This window comes from Larus michahellis, chromosome 1 (assembly GCF_964199755.1).
Source record: "Larus michahellis chromosome 1, bLarMic1.1, whole genome shotgun sequence".
NCBI classification, from domain to species: domain Eukaryota; kingdom Metazoa; phylum Chordata; class Aves; order Charadriiformes; family Laridae; genus Larus; species Larus michahellis.
The window spans coordinates 148828405-148849811 of NC_133896.1; the positions used below are offsets into that span (position 1 = coordinate 148828405).

The following is a 21407-nucleotide window of genomic DNA, read 5'->3' on the forward strand; positions in this document are numbered from 1 at the left end:
TTCATGCATGAATTAGAGAGAATGAAAACTACAGAAAAGAAAAGGAAAGAGAACAGAACCTTCTGCAAGGAAGGTTGACAAGATTCCCCTTTAAAATTAAATTTCAGGATATTAGGAGAACATGCAGAAATGGAGGATGTTAAGTTAGTTAACTCTTCTTTGATCTGTGGCTTCAGCAAACAGTTCCTAAATCCCTACACAGCATCTGTCTTGCAGTTGTGTTCAGAAGAAATAGTCATTAATATGGCAAAGCACCTGATCCTATTTATGCAACTCTGCAATAATTTTCATGAGGTTACATCCCAGACTTATATTAGCTGTACACAAGATCAAAGCAAAGGGGTTTGGAAAAGAGAGATCATTATTAATTAGTTGCAGAGAGCAGTAACTGCAGAAGACTGGCTTTTTGTAGTTGAGTCCTCAGAGTCTTAAAACACCTATTATGAACTGAAAATTGAAGTAACTTCTTTCAAGATGTTTTGTACATAAAATGGACGATATAGGAATAGAAGCTGAGATTTAAATTCAGGGATCTGAACATTGGCATTGACTGTTCTTGTCCTTTTTTACCTGAGTAAATAGTACTGAGTAAAGTACGAAGGAGGAAATATTCATGGCTTTAGAAATGGTAAGTGGAAGATGCCTGGTGGAAAAAAAAGTGTTTACAAGTTTTTCTTGCTAATACAGAGTTTTTGGTTCTGCCTTAGAAAGGGAAAGCTTTGTATTTTAACTTGCTGGAGAGAGAGAGAGAGAGATACAAATTTATTCTTTTACTTTTAATATGCTTTAAAATGCTGTTTAAATGAGATTATTATAAAGGTACAGTCAGCTGAAATTCTCATTAATCCTATCTGTTATCTTGTTTTAGGCGTTGAATCTGGCGTATTCCAGCATCTACAGCAACTACAGGAATTTTGTTGGTCCCCCTCACTTTAAAGTCATCTGTAGACTTCTTGGGTATCAGGGTATTGCTGTCGTGATGGAGGAGCTGCTGAAAGTTGTCAAGAGCCTGGTATGCCAATTGTCTTTCATTTTCTGCTATTCTTCTGATAGGAGATGTCTCAAGAAGAACAAAGTGAAAATAAGATTTCAGATAAAACTAATTAAAATGTTACTTCAATTGAATTTCAATATAAGCTGTGTTTGAGAGTACCCGATGTCCCATGAAAGCAATAGAAGATGTGCCTTGGTAGCCTGAGCAGTGTTTTGAAAACCTTGGATTCTGCATGAATTTAATTTGTGTAGACCTATGCTGTTAGGTCCTGGGCAAACTCTGGAAAGTATGAACATTTCAGATTAGTTGATTTCCACTTAAAGATTGTACCGTAAATTCACTCTCTCAGTATTTTTTGAGAACAGCTGGAGTGTGCTTTCTGCCTTGCCTAACTTCAGGGCTTTCATTAATAACATCAGTGACAGATGATGCCTTAATAACAAGGAAGGCTTAATCTCGTGCTTAATCTAGCAACGGATAGCATCAAGCCTATTGAGAAGAGTGCTCAGACCAGACGTTGAAGAAGTTATCCATACAGGCCGGGTATCTCATATTGGGAAGGACCTTTTCTGTAACTAGGAGGAGGCTGAGGAGCTGCCTGTTGGTATATTGTATATGTGTATGGGCATAATGCATTGCAGTTAAGTTTAAGCCAAAGAAATGGTCTTTTCCTCCTGGTCCCTGTTGCCTGTAAGGAGCATGCTGACAAAATAATCCAACTGTACCAGGGGATAGCTGTAGTATTCATAATCTCACTTCAGGCACTTGACACATTTAGCAGTTTGTTTACAGTAATTTTCACAGTGTTCTAAGTACGTTTTTGATGTTCTAAAAAGGCTGGAGTCCTCTTGAAGGTATGCTGTGGTCTAGTCTTCAGGGAAAGAGGAAAACACAGATATTTTTCATGCTTTGGAGTCAAGTGTTGGTTTGTTGTTTTTTGGGGGGATTTTTAAAATATTATGTATTTAAGTGGTAAATTGTCTTGATTCATTAAAGATTGCATTGAACACTTGGGCATTTATTAAGGGGATTATTAAGGTTAAAATGCCTTTATTAAGGTGTTTTTTAAGGGCCTGTGGGGAGGTATCCTGCTGATGCCTGATGCAGATGCTCCAGATGTAGGGAGACAGGTATGAGTTAGGTCTCTAGTGGGAGGAAGGCAGACTGTAGGCTGGTGTGGACTGTCTTAACTGGTGTGGACTGTAGGCTGCGAATGTGTCTTAACTGGTATGTCTGGAGTAGCCAGTTTGAGCTGTTACAGACATACCTAATGCTAAGGATTTTTTTGTTGTTGCTTTTGAAAGCATTCAAATGCAACTTTTTTTACCAAAAGTCTATAAGTTGGTTAGACAAAAGAGACAGTCTGCAAGAGAGGAGCGTGATTTCCTCTTTTTTACCTTCCTGGCCGTAGCTGTTGTGCCACTCTTCCTGTAGCAAAAGGTGGCTGATGCCATATGAAGGAAAGTGCAACTGTACTCATTTGAAAAAAATGCCTTTTTGAAGATGATGGCTGACAGAATTTAATACAAGATTTTTAGAGCTTGTTCAATTCATGTGTAGTTTGAATGCAATTTGTTGTGAAGCTTCTTAGTTCAAATAAGACTGACATGTTTACACACGTCTGTTTTCTCTTAGTTACAAGGGACGATTCTTCAGTACGTCAAGACCCTAATGGAAGTGATGCCTAAGATCTGTAGGTTACCAAGACATGAGTATGGTTCTCCAGGTTAGTTCATGTTTGGTGTTACCATAGTAGTCCTAATAAGATGATACTAATCACTGTCTTCTGGATTATGGGTACCTTTCTCTTGCCCTCCTTCTCTTCTCTCTCCCAGTAATCAGCACTTAGTCTTTTTTGGTTTTTTTTCCATAACAAGAATCATTGAATGCTGGGCTTTCTGAAAGTACTTAATAAAGTTTTAAGACTTCTATGCTTAGGGCAAATCAAAGGATGACAGTCTGTATAGGACATATGTATGACAGCCTTATGACAGAACTAATCTTGAGCTGGGATGTTCACAATAGTTTCTATTTTTAGTCTTTCTCATAAACATGTTGAGCTTTTCCCTCTGCAAGTTAGCCTCTCACACTTGTTCTGTTTAAATGTCTAATTTAGATAACCCTGATTCTCTGGAAAAGCGTCTATTCCCTCTTCCTTTGCCCTTATCAAATATAAGATAAAAGGATTGCTACTGCTGAGAGGCGAACTGGTCCTGCCAGAATAGTTTGAGGCTTGTGTGGGGTGCATCGTAGCCACTTAACAGGAGGTGTGACAGTTGCAGAAGAAGAAATGACTTTGAAAGCTGCTTGCCACTATGGAGAAATAGTTGGCTAATTAGTGTTTATCACATTGTTCACTGAAATTCTGAAACTGCTTTCCTCCCCCCCCTTCAAAATATTCCTCCTCCGCAATTTCTAATTAACACAAACTAATCCTTCCATGTGCCACCCACCTCCTGAGTATATCTTTATTTTTCCAGAGTCGCTTAGGTTTATTAAATGCCACTCCAACTGGAATGAGGTTGGTTTTTTTCTGCTTCCCACAGCTTGCTTGACGCTCATTACCAATGTTAAACGAAATCGAGGACTTACTAAGTGTTTCCTTCCTGTTTTTCTCTCCAGAGCGTAGAAATGGATGAATCATGGTAGTTAGCAGTATAAAAATAATCTATCTGAGGTTTTTAGCCACTCATTAAGGTCTGACCGCACAAGCAGTAGGTATTCTCAAATATAGATCATGCATCACCAGGGTCTGCGATGCTGCAGGTGACATTAGGAAGCTCATAGTCTCTTGCCAGAAACACTCACCTGTAAGGAGTAAGTATTTGGCAGGGGATGCCCAGGGACTTAGGCAGAAACTTTCTCTTGAGGTTAAAAGGCAATCTGTCCTATAGGAAAGGCAAAACTTTACTTGTGCAACGGTAGCCTTCACAGGATTGATTAAAACACTTTAAAATTCTTCATCACTTTCCTGTTCTGTAGAGATCACAAACTGCTTTGACCTCATATTTACTCTTTCAAAAGAAATCCCGTATGTTTAGATGCCTACTGTACCAAGAGATCAGGGTAACTCTTGGTGTTACGATGGAAGATCATCGCAACTAGATTTGGACTGGATCTCAAAATCCAGCCTGATTCTGTGCTCCTTCACTGCCCCTGTTCCTAACAGGTTTTGTCTTGACAGGTGTATTTTTCCTGTTCTGAACTATTTCTAGCAGTGGACACTTAATAACTTCCCAGAGAGTCTCTTCAAAGAAATGGCAGAGACAGCCTTTATAACCCTTGTCCCTTTCAAAGACACTAGACAGAAAACGCGTGTGGAAGCTCAGGGCACCTCCATCCCCCTCTCACATCACTAAAGAATCACGTTGCACTCTCTGATGCCTTTCCGTCATGGAGCTGTCTGCCCTTGGAGGAGCTCTGACTGAAGAAGGAAAATGTTCTCTGATGGGGACGTGCTGTAGATTGTACCCCTCATCTGGCATCTTGAGAGGAACTGCCAGATTGTAGAAGGGCAGGCAGTTTGATTTGATTGATTGGTGTTTGATTTGAATCCCTGTCCTCTCCTTTCTGTGCTAAATTCTCCTCTGTAGCAGTCTTTGTCACACCTTGTTTACTTGCTTCCCCACAGAAAAAGCAAGCTAATACTCACCAACTGTTGTCTGTTCCCTCCTCTGCCTCTGAAGGCTTTCTGCAGAAGTTAGTAGTTGTAGTAGTAAGCTTGAGTGTTACGGAGCATGTCTGTATGCTGCTCCTATTCTTTCATAACAAATCATTTAATCATTTATTTATAATTGGGACTACCTTCGCATAGAGACCAAAACTGTGATTCTGATCTACAAATTAAAAATGTAGACGCCCATCTGTCTTGATATAACATGCATTTATCAATTCAGAATTAATTTCCTGAGTCCATTCTCCGTGTGCAAAGTGATTTAAGTGTGCTCAGTAAGTAAGCCTCTAGCTATTTCATGCACTTCAGACTTTTCATTTGGAGAGCTTTCTTTGCACTCTGCGGATTGCAATTACTTGAGCCCTACCTAATCAGCCCTCTAGACTTGTGGATTTCTAAGCGGTGATTTATTCCTGCTAAGAGGAACAGGGTACAGACAGTGTCATCAGAGTTGTTAGGGAGTCCTGTTCACCAATGGGTTTGTTTCCATAGGAACAGTCTAAAGTAGTGGGGAACTTGCTCATCTTGTAGTCATAAAAATATTTGTCTAAAAATACATTAAGCATAAGGATTTTTAAAGGGACCTTTTAAAGTCACTAAAGCTCTTAAAGGAATATTGGCCTATAAGAGTTTAAAGTTGAAATTTCATCTTGGAGGTAACATTTTTTTCTGCCATTTTTCTACTATTTGAATACAGCATTCCTGCCTTTGAAAAATGAGTATTTCATGTCCTGTCACTCTGAAGTGTCATTGGACACGATGAGGAAAGTAATTTGTCAGCTCTGCTGTGAGATGAGGCTTAGATTTTTGTCACTGGTATATCACCCTTCCCCGAAAGAACGGTTTTTTTAAAAAGGCGATGAGCTTAGCAAGATATAAAATTGGTGAGAATGTAACCTAATTGTGTATTTTTTTTTCCTAAGTATAACATTTCCCTGTTTCTTCTTAAAAAAAAAAAATAATAAAAAAATCAAGGAAACAAATCACCCAAAGCTGGTGCAGGGGAAAGCATTCATTACACCAGGTGGTGATCTCGTGAAATCCCATGTGTTCCTATGGCAGTTTGGGGGAGCCTCCCAGTGTCCCCTGCTGCTGGCTGCTGTGTTCTTGTCTCTCCCTGGGATGACTGTGCTGCTGGCAATACCTTCTGAGCTGCTTCAGCACAGCAACTTGACAACAAACAGTCTTTCACCTCTCCTTTTTCTGGAGTATTTCGGGTCAGGATCTAATAGGAACTGGAGGTAGCCTGGGCTGGGGAGCGTGGTGGAGGCCAGGAGTGGCTAGAGGCTGCTGGGGAAGCATCGCTTGGGGCACAGCAGAAGGGCTAGTAATGCTTCCCGTTATCCCAGGTTTTTGATCAAACTTGGATGAGTAGGATAATAAGTTAATTTCTTGGTGGGAGTGCGGTGGCTTGAGTCTTTGTAGGGAAGAATATGAAGGGTATTTATTCATAGGTTTTTCTGGAACCTGTCCATTGGAGAAAGATTTGGGAGGGAATCACAGACTATTTGAAAGAATTTGGGAGCAACCCAAATCACCTATATGACTGTGAAAGGACAGTAAAGACTGATTAGATATGCAGAACAGTAGAATATTTATTTCTAGCAATATAAATAAAGTGCACTGGCTCTTTGATCATAATTCCCAGATACACATATATGCTTAACCCTTACAAATATTTCTGTTAAAAGAAATGACGTGATGCTGATATGCAGAGTTAATGACGTCTCTTGTGAGCCAAAAACATATTTGTAGCTAGCATTTGAAGGTCTGTGTGAAAGTGAACATAAACTAAAGGTCATTATAGCACCCAGTTTCTTGGGAATAGTTTTGCTGTTGCAGATCAGCAGATTTTACTTGACAATAGTCAAGTGAGTACTCTGCAGAAAATAACCCATAGCACAAATAGACCAAGAATTATATTCAAGACTTAGTCTGTTGTTAGTCAGCAATTCAGTTCTAGAATTAATACCCAATTTTTGTCCTAATATTTTACGTGCCAGAATTGTTACAAGCTCCGGAACATGTTTGATTTGAGTCTGTAGGTGTGAACTGAGATTGTTTTATAGAAAACGAAAGGTAACCAAAGTGAAGAAATCCAACCAGCTTTGCATTGCATGTGTTGATTTGTTCTGACTTCCTAAATTAATTAGTGTACAGACTGCACAGCTGAAACTTGGCATCTGCTGTTTAAGTCTGTTGAGATAGAATTTTGGAAGCAGAGATGGAACCTAATCCTTTACTAAGTAATCTTCTATACTTTACTGGATCTATTTTATATCAATAGCCTTTACTTCTGTTGAGATCTGTGTAAATCAGAAACGAGGATTATAAGATCAATTATTATGACACCTAATGTCATCCCATCTGCAGTAATAGAGGGGTTTAATTAAATTTGGTTTCTTGGAGAGAAGGACCAAAAAGCCTTGACTCATTTGCCTTGCAAAATGCTATGTATATATAACTAATTCAGTAATTTACAAATTGCACCAACAAATAAAATCAGGGGAAAGAGGAAGGTTGCATGCAGTTAAGTGAAATTAACTTTCCTAAGACACTTGTTCTTTTTCCAGGGCTTCAGTATGCACATGTAGTCTTTCATAAAAATACAGTTCTGTGTACTGTACAGTATAAGGAGGTGTAATTGGGAATGCCTTTGCTCAAACATTGATGAAAACATGGTGAGGTATTTCTGCCACAGGACTCCACTGAGGAACAGATCATGCTTTCAGTGTCAGTTCTGTTCCGTCAAAAATAGCCTATGTAGCTCTGACAATTTTGTCTGTTTTGCCAGTAAATCAGGCCCTTCATCTAAGAGGACGCAGTGCACCGTTGATAGCAGCATTTGGAACAACTGCATGCAAAATACCGGGTGTCAGATTTTCAAAATAATGACACAATTTGTTCATGAATGTATATGTGTGGGTGTGTGTGTTTATATGTCTGTATATGGAGACTGGGGCTTTTGGTGAAGAAAGAAGGATCATTATTAAGGACTTTGATAGGAACTCCGTCACCTGGAGTGACTATAAAAGACAACATGTAGTATTTATGGTATGAACATCAAGCCTCTTTGACTTCTATCCTGCCGCTTTTGGGTGCGCTTACTGACTTGCTTTGGTTTCAGTCGCACCTTCTGTATGGGTTTAGGTAATAGCGTTCCTTGTTGCCAGTCACAGTCCTCTCTGCTGCTCCTGGTTTCTCTTCTGTGCCATCCTGCTCCTTTATATTTGCTGTAGGCGACTTGAGTTATTCTCAGAATTTCACTGCAGAGCTGCCCTTATAACACTGGTAAAACTTTCTCCTTGTTTTTCTGGACATCAGTCTCTTTTCTGAAACTCTTCACAAAATCCACGGTCTGGGTGGGGGACTGAGTGAGTGTGACATGCCCCCACCCTTCCACCTCCATCATGACCAATAGTTGTTTCCATGTTGTGACAGCAGAATCGTCGTCCTTGCTGCTCTGCTCAGCTTTTATACAGGGAGAAAATTAGGAGAGCCAAAGCGCAGCTAGAGCTCAACCTAGCTACAGCTGTTAAGGATAACAAAAAATGTTTCTATAAATTCATTAACAACAAAAGGAGGATTAGGGAAAATCTCCCTCCCTTATTGGATGCAGAGGGAAACATAGTCACAAAGGATGAGGAAAAGGCTGAGGTGCTTAATGCCTACTTTGCCTCAGTCTTCAGCAGTGGAACTAGCTGTTCCCTGGGCACCCAGGCTCATGAGCTAGGAGAGACAGGGAGGGGAAGCTGAATGAGGTCATCACAATTAAAGAGGAAGTGATCAGTGACCTGCTACACTGCTTGGCTGCGCACAAGGCTATGGGACCGGATGGGTTACATCCAAGAGTGCTGAAAGAGTTGGCAGACGTGCTCGCCAAGCCACTTTCCATTATCTACCTGAAGTTATGGCTAACTGGGGAGGTCCCAATGGACTGGAGGGTAACAAATGTAGCACCCATCTACAAAAAAGGCAGAAAGGAGGATCCAGGAAACTATAGGCCTGTCAGTCTGACCTTGGTACCAGGGAAGGTCATGGAGCAGATCATCTTGAGTGCCATTACAAGTCATATAATGGACAAGCAGGGGATCAGGCCTAGTCAGCATGGGTTTATGAAAGGCAGGTCCTGCCTGACGAACCTGATCTCCTTCTATGACAAGATGACCCGATTATTGGATGAGGGAAAGGCTGTGGACATTGTCTACCTAGACTTTCAAAAAGCATTTGACACTGTCCCCCATAGAATTCTCATGGAAAAACTGGCAGCTCATGGCCTGGATGAGCATACAATCTGCTGGATCAAGCACTGGCTGGATGGGCAGTCCCAAAGAGTGGTGGTCAATGGAGTTAAATCCAGCTGGCGGCCGGTCACAAGTGGTGTCCCTCAGGGCTCGGTGTTGGGACCATTTCTGTTTAACATCTTTATTGATGACCTTGATAAGGACATAGAGTGTATCACCAGCAAGTTTGCAGATGACATGAAGCTAAGCAGGGGTGTTGATCTGCATGAGGATAGGGAGGCTCTACAGAGAGACTTGGATAGATTGGACCGATGGGCCAATGCTAATGGAATGTGCTTCAACAAGGGCAAGTGCCGGGTCCTGCACTTGGGCCACAACAACCCCATGCATTGCTACAGGCTTGGGGCAGTGTGGCTGGAGAGCTGCCTGGCAGAAAAGGACCTGGGGGTTCTGATTGCCAAGTGGCTGAACATGAGCCAGCAGTGTGCCCAGGTGGCCAAGAGGGCCAATGCCATCCTGGCTTGTATTAGAAATAATGTGACCAGCAGAAGGAGGGAGGTGATTGTCCCCCTGTACTCAGCACTGGTGAGGCCACACCTTGAGTATTGTGTCCAGTTCTGGGCACCTCAATATGAGAGAGATATCGAGGTGCTGGAGCGAGTGCAGAGGAGGGCAATGAAGCTGGTGAAGGGCCTGGAGAATAAATCTTATGAGGAGCGATTGAAGGAGCTGGGACTGTTTAGTTTGAGGAAGAGAAGGCTGAGGGGAGACTTCATCGCTCTCTACAATTACTTGACATTGTAGAGAGGTTGGTGCTGGTCTCTTCTCACAGGTAATTAGCGATAGAACAGGAGGGAATGGGTTCAAGCTGCAGCAGGATAGGTTTAGGCTGGATATTAGGAAAAAATTCTTCACAGAAAGAGTGGTCAGACACTGGAATAGGCTGCCCAGGGAGGTGGTGGAGTCACCATCCCTGGATGTGTTAAGACTCGTTTAGATGTGGTGTAAGGGAGAACTTTGTAGAGTGGAGTTGATGGTTGGACTCGATGATCCCAAGGGTCTTTTCCAACCTAAATGATTCTATGATTCTGTTTCTCACCAAATTGCTCCTGACTCGCCACACAAGATAAAGGGAAAAACATCCCCGTGTCTGTTCTTGTAGCCAGTATCTTACTTGCTCAGATAGTGCTTTCTCACCATGGTAACTATGGGAAGTCTACGGTTACCCACTGGGTTTCAGGGTGTCTTCCAGCCCTTTTGGCAGTTCACCATCAATCTCTGTACATGCCATGGATGCTAAGACCAACAGCACTGGTAGATATTCTAGTTTGATTTCCTCTATGGCACAGACCTAAGTCCAGGATAACGCCATGGACTTTTGCTTCTAGAAAGGCATCCAGTCTTGGTATGAGAAAAATATTTGTCTTGGCTTCTAGCAGCTGATCCTCAGAAGATCTTTCTTGCTAGGTGTAGAAGCCCTTCCATCGACAGAGAAAAACAAAGGAAATACTAGGGCGCGTAATGAAAACACACTGTGGACTTGTGGTAAAGCTTGCTTCACTTCCCTCACTCTGCATCTAGCATCAAAAATTCTATGTGAAAAATTTTCTGCCATACCAACGTACCTTTTCAATCTCATCTTTAAAACAGGAATCCCAGTATTCAGCGCTGCAGCATCTCATTGCCATGGTGGGCAGGCGTGTTTAAACAGCAAACACAAGTGCTCGCTGCTGCTCGACCACCTGGGAACTGCAGCTGGCCTTTATACCACAGCACTGAATGGACACGGACAGTCTTTTGCACAGCTTTTTCATTGTGTTGTCCCCGTGTTATGGGAAGGGGGGAGTTGGTGATGCTCTGGCATGACTTCTTTGCTTTTTAGTTAGATTTAAATGCTTTTTTCTTTGAATAAATCAAGCTCAGCAAGCACTCATTACATCTGACCTATCTCCATTAGTTTTTCAGTTCTGCCTTTCTATTGAGTCACTGAACTACTCAAGTTAGGTCTGAAATTTATCTCCACTGAACGTGTGTGGGAACACTACTCATTTACTGCAAATTTTCTATTGACAAACAGTTCTTTGAGATGTAACAGAGCCAGCCCTGCATCCCCTCACCATGCACTTTATTGATGGTTTGTGTTACTAATTTTAATGACGTGAGGGTTTCTGTAGAATTGTGTGGGTTAGCTGTACCGCCTTTCCTTCGCTGGTATGTTTTCAAGTTATTCAGCTGAATTTGAGGGATTTCCTTGGCATAGATATGCTCCAGGCTCTATTTTATGTTTCCACACTCCGCTCTCAGCCATTGCCTTGCTGGGTAAATAGCGAAGTCTAATCTCCTGCATGGGAAGTGTTGGTCAGCTGTGCCCAAGGAACACATGAGAAGGTGGGGGGGGGATCTGTGCTCCCTTTCCTTGTCTCCTCTTAATTGCTTTAGATGTGATTGGGTGGAGATTTAACTGTCTGACTTAATTCATTGTAATGGAAATTAACTGCTATAGCCAGCATGCAATTTGAAAGCTTTTCAGGATGTATTTTCTTCTGTCATCAGTCGAGGGTTTTGGTGGCTTTTTAAAAGAGCCAGGCTTGTGCAGACGGAGGGAAAAAAATGCTGATAAAAATTACCTTGTAAAAAAGCCAGAGAGCTGTCTGACCTGCTGCATTTCTCTATCCTTCCTCGCTTGTCCTTCACGTTGCTTTAACCTCTGCAGTGCTGACCAGCTCGGGTCCCTGCAGAAACTGCCGGGCCTGGGGTTTCCTGGGCTTGTCTCTAACCAAGGGACTGCGCAACCTTTTTGGGGCTAGGGGAGGAAGGAGCTGGAAACCCACCAGCATGTTACACATCACTGTTGTTTGGGAGAGGTTTGGTGGAAGACATATGTTTATGTAAATTACGTGGTTTGAAAAATCATCATTTTAGCGGGTTTTTTTAACAGTTTTTGGCAAAACTTTAACGGAAACAGTCTTCTGACTGTGCTTGTCAGCAGGATCTGATGTACCCTTGCCAGCAGAGCATGACTTGTGATTTCTGTATTTAATTGTTATGTGAGGTTGCAGATCACCTCTGGCTGTCTGTGGCACTGTCAGAGTCATGGTCTGACACCACCCCTGTTACCTATATCTTTAGCACTCTGCTCCTTGCTGGCTCTGTCATCCTGGAAAATAACAGCTGCAAATTGAATGTGTTGGGTGGTGCAGCAGGTTGGGGGACAGCAGCTGGAACAGGACTAATAGCAGATGAGAGCCCAAGTCTGTCTTCCTGCTCCTGGAAATTATTTTCTTACCTCTCAACACTGGCTCCCTTTTCCAGGAGGGAGAAGCTAGGCACTCCATTGTGCATGATTTATCCAGTTAAGAAGGTCAGCACACCACTGGCTTAACGCTTCATAACCTCTGATTTTTTAATGTATGCTCCTTTCAGGTTCCTCTAGACTGCATGTCTGGAGATAAAAAGTCTTGTGTGCTGATACGTGGAGAGAGAATTCTAAACCTGCACCCTTCATTAGTTGTGCTCTGATACAGTGCACGTTCAGTGCAACCTTTGAATAGGCAAATTGGTTAGAAAATTGGTGTGCTTTTGAGGCAGAAAGAAAAATTAGTCCTCATCTGTATGACTTATCCACCTGACCGGAATCTTTTGTCTGCTTTCCCAAGGTAGTAAGTGTGCCTGTGTGACCATCGCTAAATTTTGTTCTGGCTCCCGAGATTTAATTTTTTTTTGCTTCTCTTTTGATTTCAGGGATCTTGGAGTTTTTTCACCATCAGTTGAAGGACATCGTTGAATATGCAGAACTGAAGACTGTCTGCTTCCAGAATTTGCGGGAAGTGGGAAATGCCGTCCTGTTTTGCCTCCTCATTGAACAGAGTCTGGTAGGTGCCTGCTGTGCTAGTTTAAAATCCATCTGTCTCTCAAAATGTACTCTCCAATTTTTGTTACTGACGTCACAGATAACGAGGTTGAAATCTGCGAGTTTGCTATTGCTGATGGGCAGATGGATAGAAACAGTTCCCTGCTCTGATCTCTTACAGTCTTGCAGGGGCAAGACTCCTCGTGTCTGCGAGATAGCAGGGGTGCCTGACTTTGCCTTGTGTGCAGTACCTGGGGATCAAATATTATGACCTTGATCATAAATTACGATCAAAGACATTATTCCTGCAGTCTGTCACAGAGTGGCTACTCTCTTTATGTCAATGAGTTGTGCATCTGGTACTGTTATTTTCCTTTCCTGCTTGTCATTCCTGGTGTCATCTGAGACACTGCAAAGTTAATGTGGACTTCTTGGACATCCTTCTTGCTGCTTGGATGGCTGACAGTGGCGTTCACTCTGCCACACATTCGTCTGTCTTAGCTTGAATGGAGCTGTGAAACATGTCTGGTCTTTCAGCTGCATCCTATATGCTTAGCCTCTACCTTACGGCATGCAAAGCTGCCTGCTGCTGACAGCATGGGCTTTTCCCACTCTTCTTCCACATTATTACTATCTGCTGCTCAAACAGAATGGCCACACGTATAATTTCTTTGTCTTCATGCTTTCGGGTGCTTACAGAGGGAAAGGTGGGCATTGCTTATGGACCAGAAAAGCAACAAGTGTGCAGTCTTCCCTTTCTTTACCTGCGTTGTGCCTTCAAGAGCTGGGTGGGGAGTCTATCCCCTGCCTGTGAGTACAGGTCGCTCTGCCCACGCTGAGGCTGGGCTGCCCATCACGTAGAGATCTTTGCTGACTGCGAACCAGCCACGTCATTTCCTCAGCAAGCTGGCTGGGGGCCTACTGCTGCACAAAAATAAATCCTCACGTAAGAATCCTCCTCCAGGGTGTATTAAAGGTGTTGATGTTAGATAAGGTGATGGAGACATGCTGTTCCTCAGCATCCTGTTCATGGTGTTTGAACTCTCCCTTGTGGTGGAGAGTAATTGGAGGGGTGGGTGACAAGCAGTGAACCCGTTATCCAGTAATGGGATAGCTGAAACAAAATGAAAAACTGGATTGCCTTGTATTAGAATCATAGAATCATAGAATGGTTTGGGTTGGAAGGGACCTTAAAGGTCATCCAGTTCCACCCCCCTGCCATGGGCAGGGACACCTCCCACTAGACCAGGCTGCTCAAAGCCCCATCCAGCCTGGCCTTGAACACTTCCAGGGATGGGGCATCCACAGCTTCTCTGGGCAACCTGTTCCAGTGACTTACCACCCTCACAGTAAAGAATTTCTTCCTAATATCTACCTAAATCTCCCCTCTTTCAGTTTAAAACTGTTACCCCTCGTCCTGTTTCTACACTCCCTGATAAAGAGTCCCTCCCCATCTCTCCTATAGGCCCCCTTTAGGTAGTGGAGGGCTGCTATAAGGTCTCCCCAGAGGCTAACAGGGGACGTGGTGAAAGGCCAGACAGGTGAAGGGTCTTCACTGCTTCCGGAGGATTGCTTGGGAGTGTACCAAAGTGACACCAGCACTAGAGGTACCATCTTTGGGATGCCACTTGGGTGACACTTTCTAGTAATGCACCCCTGCTTGCTGCCCCTCCTCTTGTTTTTGCCCTCGGTGGTGCCCCGGTGTCCTGTCACGTGTTTCAGTATTTTTCTATTGTGGTCATCATCACAACTTACCTGGACTTTACCCCAGTGCAAAATGTAGGTCTGTAGTGTGTCTCTGCTAGTGGGTGGGTCTCGTTAGTCTTGACTGCCTACCACATGCATTTTCATGGTGTTGCCATCAAGGAATTAGACCTAGGAAAGGCATGTGAGCTCTGGTGCCCTGGCCTTGCTGAGGGTATGGCTGTGCACATCTCTCCTAGTACTAGTGGTGAGTACAAATGAGCAGGGCCTCTGCTCTAGAAATGAGGAGAGGGGCATAGCAAAGTCATGCGTCTGCTTCTGGTCATCTCTGTATTTTCTCTGCACGTATGGCAGCCAAGAAACAGGAGACATCTGTCTCCTCCCGTTGTCCCTAAAGATGTAAAATACTTCTCGGGAAGTGGTTCACTGTTGCTGTTGTATGTCTCAGCCCGCCTGGCGGGGAGATGCTCCCACCACGGTAATGGGTTGTGGGAATAGCGTTGGTAAAAATAACCAAGCAGTGAATCATCATCCTCACCCCTCTTGTTTGTCTGCGCGGGAGCCGTCTGCCGCTTTCACACTGAAATTATTCATTCTGCATTAGTCTTTTTAATAAATACCCTGTCCTTTACAAACTGCCAGCTGAGGGTGGGAGGAGAGCTGCTGGGGTTTATTTGGGAAGCTAAGGTAACCTGGTGAAATCAAATCGTCTTTGGGGGCGATCCCATGAGGAGAGCGAGAGCTCAGAGCGGCTCCGGTGGCGGAGGCTTGGCTGCCCTCTGGTGTTTCTGCGATGGTGTGCTTTTGGAAGCCCGTTTTGGGGATCTGGTGTGGTTTGGGGATTCTTCGGTCCTAAATGCATCTCGTTTCCTTCTCGTTCCAGTCCCTAGAGGAGGTGTGTGACCTGTTGCATGCGGCACCGTTCCAAAATATCCTGCCCAGAGTTCACGTCAAAGGTATTGGCTAAGTGAAAACACCTTCCTTGGTTAATGCTTTCCACTTGTCTTGCCTGCTGCTGCCGTTTTGGTGACCGTCCCCAGTCATCCTTTACAACACTGCTGTTAATTATGGGACAGAAGTAACAGATTCAGGCCTGTTTGCCTGGCTGAAAAATAATGTGCTTCTTGGTGAGGCTCTGTGCAAATTACAAGAGGAAGAGGAGGAATACTGTGACGGAGAAGTGGGATGGATACCCAGGGCAGTATTATCCCTCTATATGCATGTGGTGAGAGGCTTTTCCGAAGGTGCTGTTTAGCTTATATGATTGTCAATTAAATGGGGTAGGCTTGATCATGCAGGGTATAGGAAATCTGTCAGCAAAGTAAGTAAATACAAGTGGTCCCTGGTCGTAGTAGACTTTTCACGTGCCTTTTTACTGAACTGGGCATGCAGTTGTGAATGTTTGCAAGATTGCTTCCTCTCGTAGCTGCTTTCTTCATCCTTCATCGTCAGAAAGTCAGCTTTTTTTTTTTTTTCACGCTTCGCTTCTTTCTGTATTGCTCCTCTGCCTCCTTTCGTTTCCTTTCCATTTCTTGCTGACAGAGTGGCTGATTTGTTCTGCTCGGAGAAATCCATCAGCTAAAAACCTTTGAGAATATTTCCAGACTTACTGGAGCTACTTGCATCTCTGCGTAAAACTAACCAGACCATTGTAAACAGTATTTTCCTGTTTGATGGAGAACATTTCCTACATTCCCGTGACGAGGGGGTGTCAACTGCTTTTTAAAGCCTTGTTATACACAGAATTTCACCCTCATTTTACCCCACCTTCTAGAGTCAAGCATTTTATGTATGATGAGGACAATTTGTTTGGCTTAGGTCAAGTGGGAGTCGAATGTTAGCAGCAGCAGCGTAATAGAGCCTTATATTCGATATTCAATTTAGTTAATGAAATGTATTCTACTACAAATCCTTAGTTTCTTTCTGTTTGCACATACAATGCAACATTTTTAAATATATATTTTTCTAAAAGCACATTGAAGATTAACCAGCTGTTTAGACCCATGAAAATAACTTACCCAGTTTTCTACTGCACCGAATAAAGGTTGTGCAAAAATAAGAATTTTCTTTCTTAATTTCAATTTATAAAATTAAGTCAGCTACCATTTAAATGAATCAGTGCTCTATTTTTTTTTCTTTCAGAGGGTGAAAGACTCGATGCTAAAATGAAGAGACTAGAATCAAAATATGCTCCGCTACATTTGGTTCCTCTCATTGAAAGACTGGGAACGCCCCAGGTAATTAATTGTTCTCATTTGTATCAGAAATTCCTGAGCACTGGGAAGCCTGTCCTTTCACATGTGCTGACAGCTGTGTCACAACTTCAACCTGCACATTCAGCAATAAGATATTTTCCTATTTCCTTCACACAGTAAGGTATTTTTTTTTCAGATCCATGGATTTGGTAAAGCTGTTAAAGCTCAGAAATTTAAAACATTTGAGACTGGGGTGGAACGGACATGTTTTAGGGAAAATGCTAATTTGTATGTATGTTGCTATGTGATACCCTCTCGGTATAAAGGCCAGCTTAGAAGGTCCTAGTGCAAATTCAACCAAAAGCAATCCGTTTTCTTGTGCATGCGTATATCTGTATCTATTTTAAAACAAACTGCTCCTCTCTCAGCCAGATGAGTAGAAACTCTTGGAAAATGAGCTGAGTTGAGCTTCCCTGAAAACATGGTGATCAATGAGAACGTTCTTGAACTGCCTTTACAGCTTCAGCACTATTTTCCTTTTCTCTCAGTGTGAGGGGTACATTAATTCCCCACTAACCGTAGCAATTTACAAGTGATCGAGGCGCGAATAGTAGAAACTAAGATTGCGGTGCTCTGGAGCAGACCGCAGGCTGCTTTCACTGTCATACGTGCTGCAGCTCGGTAGGTGCCTGTTGTGCTGTAGGAGAGGGCTCTCCTTGTGATGGCACAAGCTGGGACAAGCCCCGACGGGCATTGCCATCTCTGGGTTTTGCCTGAGCCTGTTCGTGGAGCTTTCCCATCTCTAAGAGCCGCAGCTGAGGGCCATACGCAGGAGAGCGCAGGCAGGAGCTAAAGCCTGTACTGGCAGCCGAGCGCCGAACTCTTTGGTTTTGCTTTCTGCCCCCGTCCAGGCAAAGAATTCTTTAAACTTTCCTGGGACTAGTCCAGGATTAGAATTGCCGCAGTTAGCGTTACTTGCTTTCAGGCCTGTCTGCTTGAAAAGGCTTTCAGGATTTTCTCTGAATGTTTTTTCCCACTGAACTGAACCCCAGGTTAGTGGCCTCTGACCTCACCTAAACTCAGGAGATATTTCTCCTAGAAGAAACCGAGTGAAACTGAAAAACGTGTTATTGTATTTCTTTTTAGATAAGTTCTCATAGTCAAGTGGCTTTTACCAGGATTTTGCACTTTCTTTTTCCCCGCCTTAGCAAATAGCAATCGCAAGGGAAGGGGACTTGCTGACCAAAGAACGCCTCTGCTGCGGCCTCTCCATGTTTGAGGTTATCCTGACGAGGATCCGCTCCTTCCTGGACGACCCCATCTGGCGCGGGCCCCTGCCCAGCAACGGGGTGATGCACGTGGATGAGTGCGTGGAATTCCACCGCCTCTGGAGCGCCATGCAGTTCGTCTACTGCATCCCCGTGGGAACGCACGAGTTCACGGTGGAGTACGTACTGCCAGCTGCCTGCCATACTCCTGCCGGCAACAGGACATTGCTTGTCCTCCCTGTCACTGGGGTGGGGGGCCCTAGAATGGAGACGTTTGTTTGCCCGTCTGCAAGAGCTTAGAGCGAAAACAAGGGAAAGGGCTGCGATCGCTGGGAGGGGCTCATCATGCCTGAACACAGATATTATTGTATCTTTAACAAAAATAACCCTCTATTTTAAGTATTGCTAGCGTATAATGGATGATCTCATGACTTGCAGGCCCTAGCATGCCTCCTTCAATAGCCGTCAGACCCCTGCGGGCACTGAACTTAAATAAAATAGCTGAACGTCGGTGGATGTATTTCTAACAAGTATATCCTTCTCTGAATTAAGAGCAAAAATGAGCACTTGGAAGTTAACATGATTAACAGGAGTTAACCAGAAACTCTAGTTCTTGGTTGTGTTAATTTTGATAATATCCTTATTTTGAAAAACCGTTGAGCTGTAACGTGCTTTTCAGTGAGCAGTGGTGGAGGCAACAGCATCGGACGTAGGATGTTTGCTTCCTTGCTTGCCCGCAGCCCAAAGGAGCAGAGTGATGTTGAATTCCCACTTTATTGTTTCCTTTGGAAATGACATGTAATGCCACTGGAGTCTAATGGGGATTAAATGTTTCTGGAGGTATTCTGCCCTGTGTAAAATTCGGAGGGGGCTTCTGTTTTTTTGTTAAGCATCCACTTGCATCTCTGAAAAGAGAACTTAATTTACTAGAGATCTTGCAGTATTTCCTAGCTTAATGTCTTACGTACGCTAGAGTGCTGTATGCGTAGTTTAGTATAATGGCTGATTCATGAGCATTTATTGTGGATATATTTCTGAAGGTGTAGGTGAAACGTGCCTTATGCAGTGTGTTCCCTGTTTCAGGCAGTGCTTTGGAGACGGCTTGCACTGGGCTGGCTGTATGATCATCGTGCTTTTGGGACAGCAGCGTCGCTTTGATGTCTTGGATTTCTGCTACCACCTCTTGAAGGTCCAAAAGCACGATGGCAAAGACGAGGTCATAAAGAACGTGGTGAGTTGAAAACATCTGTTCTGCCTTCAGTGTAGTAATAAAGACGACAGTAAATCAGAGCTGCTTGTACTCGGGTGCAGTGTAGATGTAGCAATCACTTTTTAGGCTGAAATGCTGAAAATGAGGGCACCAGGGTTCTTAGGAACAAAAGATCAAGGCATTAATACTGGAGTTTGAAGACTGGTCAGTGAGAATTCCGATTTCCTGACCATGTGGGATTTTCTTAAAGCTTTCCATCTCTCGTACGTGCATTCAGATTATGACAAGGCTGCTGTAAATTGCCCTTTTTTGTACAAAAAGCAGCAGTGTCGAAAACGAAAATGCAAAAATGCACCTTGGGTTTTCAGCCGTGTAAGGGAAACATTCGTAACGTTGCTGGGAGAGGCGAGGTCACAGCATTTGCTGCTTCTGTGTCTAAGGCTTTTTATCTCCAAAGCTAAGTCCCGTGTGTCTGTTTTTTTTTTTTTTGACGTTTGCAGCCTTTGAAGAAAATGGTTGAGAGAATTCGCAAGTTCCAGATTCTGAATGATGAAATAATTGCTATTTTGGACAAGTATTTGAAGTCCGGCGATGGCGAGAGCACACCCGTGGAACACGTGCGCTGCTTCCAGCCGCCTATTCATCAGTCCCTTGCCAGCAACTAGGCTTCCCACCTAATGATACTTTTTGCACCTATTTAGGCTAAAAGTATGAGAAAGGAAAAAAAAACCAAAACAACAAAACAAAAAAACAACCAGAAACCCCACCGACAGTTTTAAGGAGTACTCTCGTCTGCGTTTTTCAGTATGCCTGTGCCATTCCGGTGGTGCGCTGTCCTCTTCGGTCTCCCAAGCACAGTAACTGTATACAATCTATACTTATTTTTCTAGACTAAAATTTTATACACTTTGATTAAAAACCTGTGACTGTAAAAGATTTTGGAAATCTCTTTGCATTCCTGTACGGAGGTGGCCGTTTCAGACTGGACTGGCGTGATTTCCCCCCTGAAGCTATCACAGTAATAGCTGTGGAGGGTAGGAAACTGGGTTCTGTAGAAAAAAATTTTTAGAAATCAATTCCAAATTGTTTGTATTAGAGCATTAATTGCTTAATTAGCCTTTATTAAAAAAAAAAACAAAAACACAAAAAACAAAAACCCAACCAACAAACTCTGCTGGTGCTTTGTGAATAATTTTTCCTCGTCAGTTGATTGTTTTTCCTCTTTGCAAAACTATTCTCCGGGATCAGTCATTATGGAAATGAAGGCTAATTAAGGTTGATTGTTTCAAAGTTATTTAACAAGGAGGTGTCTGACAGTATTCTGATGTTTTTAAAAGGCAGTAGTTTGATTGATTAGAATGGGAACTGTTTACTTTTTCCTAATGAGAGCTTCTAACACAATTTATATTTTGGTTGGCGATACGTACCTGTGTACCAAAACACGTTTACAAGCGATAAGGAATTCTTGTTTACAAGAATCTTGACTACGGTGATCAGGTGTAATCTGTCCCAGTACACAAGCTCTAACGATGTTAATCATGATTTACTTATGGAAAGTATTTGTTTAATTACACTAACTGTATTCTGCAAACACGGCATCAGTAAAATTGTTTGTAAAACTCTGCAGCTGTAAAACTTGAATTTTAAAGCAGCCTGTTCATCCAGAAGTAGTAACTCCTGCACGCTTACTGCAGGATCCTAACGGAGATTTTCAGTTGGCAATTAGGATCAACCCAAAACAAATGTGAGTTAAGACGTCTGGAGGAGACCCAGACAGATAATTACATGTTTTACCCAGGATATGGATTTCTGGAGTTGTTATTTGGTTACTGTTTCTAACACCCACTGTGACACCAAGAACGCATCCCTTTGAGAACCTGTTTTTCTCCCTTCCCTCTTGCTGGTTCAAGGTTACAGCCCATCTTTTCTCCTGCTCGGCTCCTTTCAGATGTTTCACAGCAACAGAATCGCGTCCAGTAACGGGTAGAAACAAGCATCTGACAGAGGAGATACGCAGGAGACGAGAAACGTGTAGGTACTGGGGTGGCTGGGAACTGGATTTTGAGGAAAGAAAAGAAATTAACTGTGAAATTCCATGGCAAAACAGAGGATAGAGATTTGCCAGCCAATCTATAAGCAGATTTCCACCACCACAGCTTTTCCCAGGATGCCTGTGCTCGAGAGCTGCCAGTCTGGAGCGCTCCCTGTTGTGGCGAGAGCGCGCAGGAGGCTGCCCGCTGTGTGGGAGACAGCAGCAGGCAACACTTGT

General features: G+C 43.2%; 1 protein-coding gene across 5 annotated transcripts in view; it reads left to right on the forward strand.

Annotated features, from left to right (window-relative positions):
* CYFIP1 (cytoplasmic FMR1 interacting protein 1) overlaps positions 1–20760 on the forward strand; it is an 82229-nt gene extending 61469 nt beyond the window's left edge. For all 5 annotated transcript variants that reach the window (XM_074607987.1, XM_074608000.1, XM_074607991.1 and 2 more), the window contains 8 exons: positions 869–1012; positions 2630–2720; positions 12653–12783; positions 15349–15421; positions 16608–16702; positions 17869–18107; positions 19012–19159; positions 19639–20760. In XM_074607987.1, coding sequence (XP_074464088.1) covers positions 869–1012; positions 2630–2720; positions 12653–12783; positions 15349–15421; positions 16608–16702; positions 17869–18107; positions 19012–19159; positions 19639–19803 — 1086 coding nt within the window. In that variant the 3' untranslated portion in view covers positions 19804–20760. The remainder of the gene's footprint in view (positions 1–868; positions 1013–2629; positions 2721–12652; positions 12784–15348; positions 15422–16607; positions 16703–17868; positions 18108–19011; positions 19160–19638) is intronic.
* Positions 20761–21407: the final 647 nt, after the last annotated feature.